At 37.0% G+C, this 10,000-nt stretch overlaps 1 protein-coding gene across 1 annotated transcript in view; it reads right to left on the minus strand.

The window, feature by feature from the left end:
• The window catches only part of LOC123504161 (peroxidase-like), a 54,706-nt gene that overhangs the window by 14,120 nt on the left and 30,586 nt on the right, over positions 1–10,000 (minus strand). Inside the window, exons 10-12 of the mRNA XM_045254497.1 lie at positions 9,690–9,841; positions 9,036–9,233; positions 8,487–8,634 (exon numbers count right to left, since the gene is read on the minus strand). Coding sequence (XP_045110432.1) covers positions 8,487–8,634; positions 9,036–9,233; positions 9,690–9,841 — 498 coding nt within the window. The remainder of the gene's footprint in view (positions 1–8,486; positions 8,635–9,035; positions 9,234–9,689; positions 9,842–10,000) is intronic.

A 10,000-nucleotide genomic window follows, 5' to 3' on the forward strand; every position in this document is an offset into this window, starting at 1 on the left:
ACACACACACACACACACACACACACACACACACACACACACACACACACACACACACTATTTGGATTTAAAAAAAAAGGCGTTTGACAAAGTGCCACATGCAAGATTACTATGGAAGTTAGAGAAGGGTGGCTTAAAAGGAAGCACATTGTGATGGATAGAAAATTATTTGAGGGGGAGAGAAATAAGGACGGTAGTTAAAGATATGAAGTCCAAGTGGAGAGCAGTAGAAAGCAGAGTGCCACAGGAGTCAGTATTGGCACCAATACTTTTCCTTATAAATATTAACGACATGCCAGAAGGAGTGAACAGCTATATAAATATGTTTGCAGATGATACAAAACTGTGCAGAGTTATAAAGAAAAAAGAGGATTGTGAAATACTGCAAGAAGACCTAAATAAGATCTGGGAATGGAGTAAAAAGTGGGAAATGGAATTCAATGTGAACAAAAGCCATGTCATGGAAATGGGAAAGAGTGAAAGACAACCCGTGGGAATCTATAAGATGGGAGATGGAGTAGAACTGGAGAAAGTAAATAAGGAAAAGGACTTAGGAGTGACGATGGAAGAAAACAATCAACCAGTAAGAAGATATTGATAGAATTTTAGAGAAACATATAATTTGCTAAGGAATATTGGAGTAGCATTTCACTACATGGACAAAGAAATGATGAAGAAATTGATAAGTACATAATAAGACCCAGATTGAATATGCAGGAGTAGTGTGGACCCCTCATATAAGGAAATTGAGAGACTACAAAAATGGCTACAAGAATGGTTCCAGAATTTGAAGGATGACATATGAGGAGAGACTAAAGGCTATGGATCTACCAACCCTGGAACAAAGAAGGAGAGAGGAGATGTGATACAAGTTTATAAATTGATCAAGGAATGGACCAAGTGGATAATGAGAAACTGATCCTGAGAGAAGAATATGACATTAGAAGCACAAGATCGCATAGTAAAAGCTGAGAAAGGGAAGATGTCTGAGAGATATTAAAAATATAGTTTCAGAAAGATGTATTGAGACGTGGAACAGTTTAGATGAAGAAGAGTGTCTGCAACGAGTGTGAAAAAGAAGAAGAAAGGAGAAGAAGAAGAATGAGAAAAGAGGTGTAAAACACAAAGGAAACAACAAAAAAATACATATGAAGAGAAAAGAAGAAATGAAACATAAAGACTGAAGAATCTAAACAAGAAGATGGCAGAATGAAGAGGAAGTAGTAAACAGAATGGGATATCAAGAAGAAAAATGAGACCAATTAAAATACTAATGACAAAAGAGAACACAAGAAATATTATGAAAACATTACAGAAACAGAAGGTTGCAAGGATATCTATATAAAGAAAAATAGAAATGAGGAAGAAAGGAAGAGATAAATGAACTGGAGAGCAGTGGGAAAAGAATAATGAAAGGTCAGAAGAGGAGAAGAAGGTGGAGAATTCTAAGACAGGATAAGGAAATGGATATAAACAGAAGGAAGAGAAAAAGTGGACAAGTTAACTAAATGATGGCAAAAGACTAATAATGATGTACATGATGATCAAGTAAACTGAATTAAGAGACACTAAAGAAAGAAAACCAGATATTGATGTGGCTGAAACAAACTAAAAAGGAATCAAAAATGATTGGAAATATGTGATGTATGGAGAAGAGACAGAGGAAAGGAGGAGGAGGAGGACATGATGATGTTAAGGAAGATAGTGATAAACCAAGGAATGGAAGAAAAGGAAAGATTGATATATTAAGATGATATTAATAGAGTTAATAATATTGAACATAGTGACCATAAATTCATGGAAATAAGAATATAAAGAAGATAGATGACAAATAAGGAGTCCAGAGAATTGTTAAAGACAGGAGAAAAGAACTATTTTAAAACGAGACTGAGGAGATGGAAAACTCAGAGACAATGCAAGACAAATATAACTTATTTTTGGAAATATACAAACAGGAGTCAGGAATATGTCCAAAATATAGACCAAAGAAGAAGGAAAGAAAGATTGGTTTAATGCAAGGTGCTAGGGCAAAGGAGAAAAGAGATGGAGCATGGAAAAGGTGGAGGAGAAATAGAACCACAACAATAAGGAAAACTTCAAGGCAAGAAATGAATATGTTAAGGTGAGGAAGGAAGAGGAAAAGAACTGAAAAGGACATTGTTGAAAATGTAAGGAGAACCAAAATTGTTCTATAGTTTCATAAATGGAAAATTAGCAAAAGAAACAATAGAAAGGTTAAAAGGAGAGAACATGGTGGAAGACCCAAAAGTATGGCAGAACTATAAATAAAATTCCAGAGGTCTTTACTAAGAATCAAATTTGAAAGGCCACAGGGTAATAGAGAGAATCTATATGAAAGAGATTAAAGTAACCAAGCTTGAAATAAAAGAGTTAATGAAGGAAATGATGAAGAGAAGGCAATGGGACCAGATGAAGTCTCAGGCAGAATACTGAAAGAATGTAGGGAAGAACTAGCAAGTCCTATACAACATCATAAAATGCTCAATAGAAAATGGAACAGTACCAGTAGAATGGAAAAGAGCTGAGGTGGTTCATATATATAAGAGTGGAAGGAAGGAAGAACCTTTAAATTACAGACCGGTATCACTAACTAGTGTAATATGCAAGATGTGTGAAAGAATAATAAAGAAACAATGGATCGAGTTCTTGAAGACAACAAATTAATATCAAATAGCCAATTTGGTTTTAGAAAAGAGGTCTTGTGTAACTAATTTATTGAGTTTCTATTCTAGAATAGTTGATAGAGTACAAGAGAGAGAGGATGGGTTGACTGTATTTATTTGATTTAAAAAGGCTTTGACAAAGTGCCACATGCAAGATTACTGTGGAAGTTAGAGGAGAAGGGTGGCTTAAAAGGAAGCACATTGAGATGGATAGAAAATTATTTGAGGGGAGAGAAATAAGGACAAGTTAAAGATATGAAGTCCAAGTGGAGAGCAGTAGAAAGCGGAGTGCCACAGGGTCAGTATTGGCACCAATACTTTTCCTCATTTATATTAACGACATGCCAGAAGGAGTGAACAGCTACATAAATTTGTTTGCAGATGATACGAAACTGTGCAGAGTTATAAAGCAAAAGGAGGATTGTGAAATACTGCAAGAAGACCTAAATAAGATCTGGGAATGGAGTAAAAAGTGGAAATGGAATTCAATGTGAACAAAAGCCATGTCATGGAAATGGGAAAGAGTGAAAGACGACCTGTGGAATCTATAAGATGGGAGATGGAGAGAACTGAGAAAGTAAAAAGGAAAAGGACTTAGGAGTGACGATGGAAGAAAACAATCAACCAGTAAGCCATATTGATAGAATTTTTAGAGAAACATATAATTTGCTAAGGAATATTGGAGTAGCATTTCACCACATGGACAAAGAAATGATGAAGAAATTGATAAGTACTATAATAAGACCCAGATTGGAATATGCAGGAGTAGTGTGGACCCCTCATAAAAAGAAACACATAAGGAAATTGGAGAGGCTACAAAAAATGGCTACAAGAATGGTTCCAGAATTTGAAGGGATGACATATGAGGAGAGACTAAAGGCTATGGATCTACCAACCCTGGAACAAAGAAGGGAGAGAGGAGACCTGATACAAGTTTATAAATTGATCAACGGAATGGACCAAGTGGATAATGAGAAACTGATCCTGAGAGAAGAATATGACATCCGAAGCACAAGATCGCATAGTAAAAAGCTGAGAAAAGGAAGATGTCTGAGAGATATTAAAAAATATAGTTTCCCGCAGAGATGTATTGAGACGTGGAACAGTTTAAATGAAGAAGTAGTGTCTGCAACGAGTGTGCATACTTTTAAAGTAAGATTGGATAAGTGTAGATATGGAGACGGGGCCACACGAGCATAAAGCCCAGGCCCTGTAAAACTACAACTAGGTAAATACAACTAGGTAAATACACACACACATAAAAATGAGTGAACAATGACAAAACATGTCATGGAAATGGGAAAGAGTGAAGAGAACCAGAATTTATAAGATGAGAGATGAGAAAGGAGAAAGTAAAAAGGAAAAGGACTTAGAGTGAGATGGAAGAAAAAATAATGTAAGATATTGATAAATTTTCAGAGAAACATAAATTTGGTTAAGGAATATTTGAGAGATTTAAAGGACAAAGAAATGATGAAGAAATTGATAAGTACTATAATAAGACCCAGATTGAATATGCAGGAGTAGTGTGTATAAAAAGAAACACATAAGGAAATTGAGAGATACAAAAAATGGCTACAAGAATGGTTCCAGAATTTGAAGGATGACATATGAGGAGAGACTAAAGGTATGGATCTACCAATGGAACAAAGAAGGGAGAGAGGGAGATGATACAATTTATAAATTGATCAAAGAATGGACCAAGTGGATAATGAGAAAGATCCTGAGAGAAGAATATGACATTGAAGCAAAGATGATAGAAAAAATGAGAAAAAAGATGTCTGAGATATTAAAAAATATAGTTTCAGAGATGTAATGAGACAACAGTTTAAAAAGAAGAAGTATCTGCAACAGTGATACTATAAAAAAAGATTATAAGTGTAGATATGAGAGGTGACATAAAGAGGAAATGAATAGAAATACAATAGGAAATACAAAAAGGAATTGTTGGAAGAGGCGAGAAGGAAAATGATGAAGGGTCTGAAGAGGAAAGAAAAGTTTTTTTGGAGAGTTATAGGAGAGAGTCAGAAAATGGTATGTGAAAGAAGGAATGAGGAACCCTAGAGGGAGCAGTGGTGGACCGTAATGTATACTAATATAGATGGATACTGTCAAGTAGATTGAATTGCAAGACTATGATGGTGGAGAAGCCTGATATAGTGTGTTTGACTGAGACAAAATTACATGAAAAACAAAGGTAAATTTGGATAATAAATATAATATATGGAGAAAGGATAGAGAGTAAAGGTGGAGGAGGAGTTATGATTATGACGAAGAAGGAGATAAATGTGGATAAGGTTTGGTATGGGAAGAACAACGCAGAAGTGATAAGCATAAGGAAAAAAAGTGATGGAAAAGAATTAATAATCATGGTGACCTATGTACCTCCTAAAACAAATTCTTGGACATTAAGGCAATACAACAATATGATCAAGGATACTTTACAGAGTTTGGAAAGTGTATTATCTGGAAAAAGAAAGGTGATACTAGTAGGAGATTTTAATTGTAAGGAGGTGGATTGGGAAAATCTAGTAAGTGGTGTTGGAGAGGAAGCATGGGGAGAGAGATTTCTTAATCTAATGATGGAAAATATGATGGAACAGAGGGTGAAGGAAAATACTAGATATAGAGGAGATGATGAACCGGCTAGACTGGATTTGGTGTTAACAAGAGAAGTGTACCTATGTGTCCTTTGGGAAAGAGTGATCATGTGGTTATGGAAATGCAGATAGCAACAACACAGCGAAGGAAGGACGAGACATACAGGAGTGGTAGATTGAATTATAGAAAGATGGACACAGAAAGTTTGAAAAATTATTTCAGAAAATTAGATTGGGAGGAGATGTTACAAATCAGAGAAGTGCAAAAGAAATATGAGATTTTTATGAAATATTATAAAGAAGGAGTTATGAAATTTGTACCAAAGTATAAACCGAGAGAGGAAGGAAGAAAGGATTGGTTTAATGCAACTTGTGTTAAGGCTAAGGAAAAGAGAGATGTGGCTTGGAAAAGATGGAAAAGAGCAGGAATATACTAAATAAGGAGAATTATAGAGTGGCGAGAAATGAGTATGTGAGGGTAAGGAGGAGGAAGAAAGAAAATTTGAAAAGATATTGTAGACAAGAGTAAGGAACATCCAAAATTGTTTTACAGGTTCATAAATGGTAAACTTAAAAGAGAGAGTCCATTGAAAGATTAAAAGGAGAGCAAGGGATAGTAGATGACCCTAAGAATATAGCGGAATTGCTAAATAATAGGTTTCAGCAAGTATTTACTAAAGAAACAATGTTTGTAAAGCCTCAGAATGTACAAGGAAATGTGCACATGGATGACATTAAGATACCTAAAAGGAGTTATATAAAATGTTGGAGGAACTTAAAGATGATAAAGCGATGGGACCAGATGAAGTTTCAGGAAAATTATTGAAGGAGTGTAGAGAAGAATTGATTGATCCATTATATGATATTATAAGGTGCTCATTAGAAACAGGGAAGTACCAGTAGAGTGGAAAAGAGCTGAAGTGGTGCCCATTTATAAGGGAGGCAGTAAGGAAGAGCCTCTTAACTATAGACCTGTGTCTCTAACAAGTGTGGTCGGTAAGATTTGTGAGAGGGTGATAAAGAAATATTGGATACGGTTCCTGGAGGATCATAAGTTATTATCGGATCATCAATTTGGCTTCAGGAAAGGGAGGTCATGTGTAACAAATCTACTGAGCTTTTATTCAAGAGTGGTTGACAAAATACAAGAGAGAGAGGATGGATGGACTGTGTATATTTGGATTTAAAGAAAGCTTTTGACAAGGTACCTCACATGAGACTGTTATGGAAATTAGAGATTTATGGAGGACTGAAAGGAAAAGTGTTAAAGTGGATGGAAAACTACTTGAGATGGAGGGAGATGAGAACGGTAATAAGGGATGCAAAGTCGGACTGGTTGGTGGTGGAGAGTGAGTCCCACAAGGCTCAGTGCTGGCACCAATACTTTTCCTTGTATATATTAATGACATGCCAGAGGGAGTAAACAGTTATATTAATTTGTTTGCGGATGATGCGAAGTTGTGTAGGTGTGTGAAGAGTGAAGAAGATTGTGAAATTTTACAGGCAGATCTGGATAAGATTTGGGAGTGGAGCAAGAGGTGGCAAATGGAATTTAATCTGAGCAAAAGTCATGTGATGGAGATGGGGAAGAGTGGAAGACGGCCAAGAGGGTCATATAAGATGGGTGAAGAAGTAGTGTTGAAAAGGTGGAAAAGGAAAAGGATTTGGGAGTGATAATACAAGACCATGGGCAGTTTGAGGCTCATATTGATAAGATGTTTGGAGAAACGTATAATTTGATAAAAATATTGGATTAGCCTTCCATTATATGGATAAAGATATGATGAAGAAATTAATTAGTACGGTAATTAGACCAAGATTGGAATATGCTGGAGTGGTTTGGTCCCCTTATAAAAAGAAGCATATAAGGAAGTTGGAGAGATTGCAGAGAATGGCAACAAAAATGGTTCCGGAATTGGCAGAAATGACCTATGAGGAGAGATTAAAAGAAATGAATTTGCTTACCTTGGAACAAAGAAGAGAAAGAGGAGATTTAATACAGGTTTATAAACTGTTGAACGGTTTAGATGAAGTGGATAATGAGCAAATGATGTTGAGAGAGGAAAACTTAAATAGAACTACAAGATCGCATAGTAAAAAGATAGCCAAGGGAATATGCTTGAAGGATGTGAAGAAATATAGTTTCCCACAGAGATGTTTGGAGGTGTGGAATAGTTTGAGTGAGGAGGTGGTGTCAGCGAGGAGTGTGCATAGTTTTAAAGGAAAGTTGGATGTGTGTAGACGGGGCCACACGAGTATGATAACCAGGCTCTGTAAAATTACAACTAGGTGAATACAACTAGGTGAATGCACACACACACACACACAGCATAGTGTAGTGGTTAGCATGCTCAACTCACAATCGAGAGGGCCGGGTTCGAGTCCCAGTAAGCAGCGAGGCAAATGGGCAAGCCTCTTAATGTGTGGCCCTTGTTCACCTAGAAGTAAATAGGTACGGGATGTAACTTGAGGGGTTGTGGAGGCTTTCCGGTGTGTGTTGTGTGTTGATGTGGTCTCAGTCCTACCCGAAGATTGGTCTATGAGCTCTGAGCTCACTCCGTAATGGGGAAGACTGGCTGGGTGACCAGCAGGCGACCGAGGTGAATTAAACAAAATGTTGACTAATATAAGAATGGCATTTCAATTCATGGACAAAGACATGATGAAAAACATTATCACAAGGATGATACATTCAAAGCTAGAATATGCAGCTGTGTGTGGTCTCTGAGCTCTAAAAAAGATATAAGAAGACTAGAACAGATACAGAAGATTGCTACAAAGATAATGCCAGAACTAAAGGACCTAACATATGAAGAACAGCTGAAGGAAATGGGTCTACCAACCTTACAAGACAGAAGAGAACGAGGAGACATAATAACAATGTACAAGATAGTCAATGGCATTGAAAAAATGGTGCTGAAGAAGATAGAAGGACAAGAGGACATGTAAAGAAGATCAGGATGAAGCAGTGTGGGAAGAATATTGGAAAATACAGTTTTCCACATAGAATGGTGGAGAAGTGGAATGCATTGAATAATGAAGTTGTCACAGCACATAATGTGCATAACTTTAAAGAAAAATTGGATAAATGGAGACATGAGACAGGACACCATGAGCCCCGCTCAAACCCTGTACAATACAACTAGATAAATACACACACACACACACACACAGACACACACACATAGTTGTTCACACTTACTGCATGAGGCCAGAGATCAGGGTATGTCCATATCTAAAGGCAGCAGTGGCAAACACATTATTGATGCTGGGGTCAATATTCTCACTGTATCCAGGAGCATAGCCAGCCTTACGTGGCACAAGACCAAATGCCTCCATGAATGTTCCTCCTGAAGGAATGGAAGAATATTACCATTCCATTAAAGTTACACAAGGAAGAAGAAATCTCAAGTGAAAGAGGATGAGGATGTTTGGACAGTCTTAGGTGATGCAATGGCTTAGTGTAGAAAGACTGCTAGTCAGTAAAGGGAACTTGATTGTGTTAATTTTTTGCATAATATCTAAGATGACATTACAACAATGACTAGATTGTTAGTAAAGGAGATGCTGTGTTTTCTTGCATATAATGAATCTATTTCCTAGAAAAAGAAGGTTTATCAAAATGCAGAAATAAAGAAAACGTGTTTAAAATAGGAGAATAACATGAAGTAAACAAATCTACAGAAGAGAAAAAATTTCCTTGTGCAAGTGAAGTGATGAGTGACAAAAGAGAAGAACTCCACACACCCACCCAGGATGATGGGCAGGTACTCATTGTAAGTGATGTGCTGCATCTGTGCTGCCACAATGCGTCTTGCCTCTTGGAAGAGGATTTCATCGGTCCATCCTGGGTTGATGGTGGAGAGCTCTCTGGCCAAGCGGTTGTGTTGCCTCATCCACACAGTGTGCATCACAGCCAGCTGTGGCTGCTCATTCACACGGCTGTCACCTGCAGGAACACAAGGAGTTTGTTGGAGTTTCAGGAATATATATTTTTGGAAGAGAAAGTATGAAAAATATAATTTTCAATGAAGATATTGGTGATTTATAGAAACCTGTTCTCTTGGGATATATTGCTAAGGAAATGTTGGTAGCTGTTCTAATACAGTGCCTGTCTTTCTCCTTTAAACTTTCAGAATAGCTCAGGTGTAGCAATGAATCAACATTCAGTACACACGTAGATAATTAAATGCATGGTCACATTGCATGATTAGATCTCTATAATGAAGGTTTCTTTGTATGTTGTGCATATCTAGCTTATTAAGTATACAATGTGCAAAAAATATGTCTGGAAACCATATGGTGGAATCATGGAGAAGGACAAAGAAAACATTTATGCCAAATTATAAAAGTATCTGCAGACAGAGAGGTTAAAATACACTTCAGAGATAAATATGAAACCTACCTGCCTTGAAGCAATACTTTTGGCCGGATGAATCCTTACACTCGCTGGGCTTGGGTGGGAGGAGATGTTTTGGGTTGCTGCTCTCCTTCAGCAATCCACCGGTGAATGCTCTGAGTTCATTGGATTCATTCACACTGGATCCATAGACATTGCTGTCGGAAGTTGAAAGAAAATTAGACCAAAGTTGGACAATCAAATGATGGAGAAAACCCATTCCAGACATTACTGTTTAGATATAAGAAGGATGGAAGTATATTGACAGATATCTGTTTAAATATACAGTAAGATGCATGCGAGTATATTGAGAGGTG

Source organism: Portunus trituberculatus, chromosome 15, assembly GCF_017591435.1.
Source record: "Portunus trituberculatus isolate SZX2019 chromosome 15, ASM1759143v1, whole genome shotgun sequence".
NCBI lineage: Eukaryota > Metazoa > Arthropoda > Malacostraca > Decapoda > Portunidae > Portunus > Portunus trituberculatus.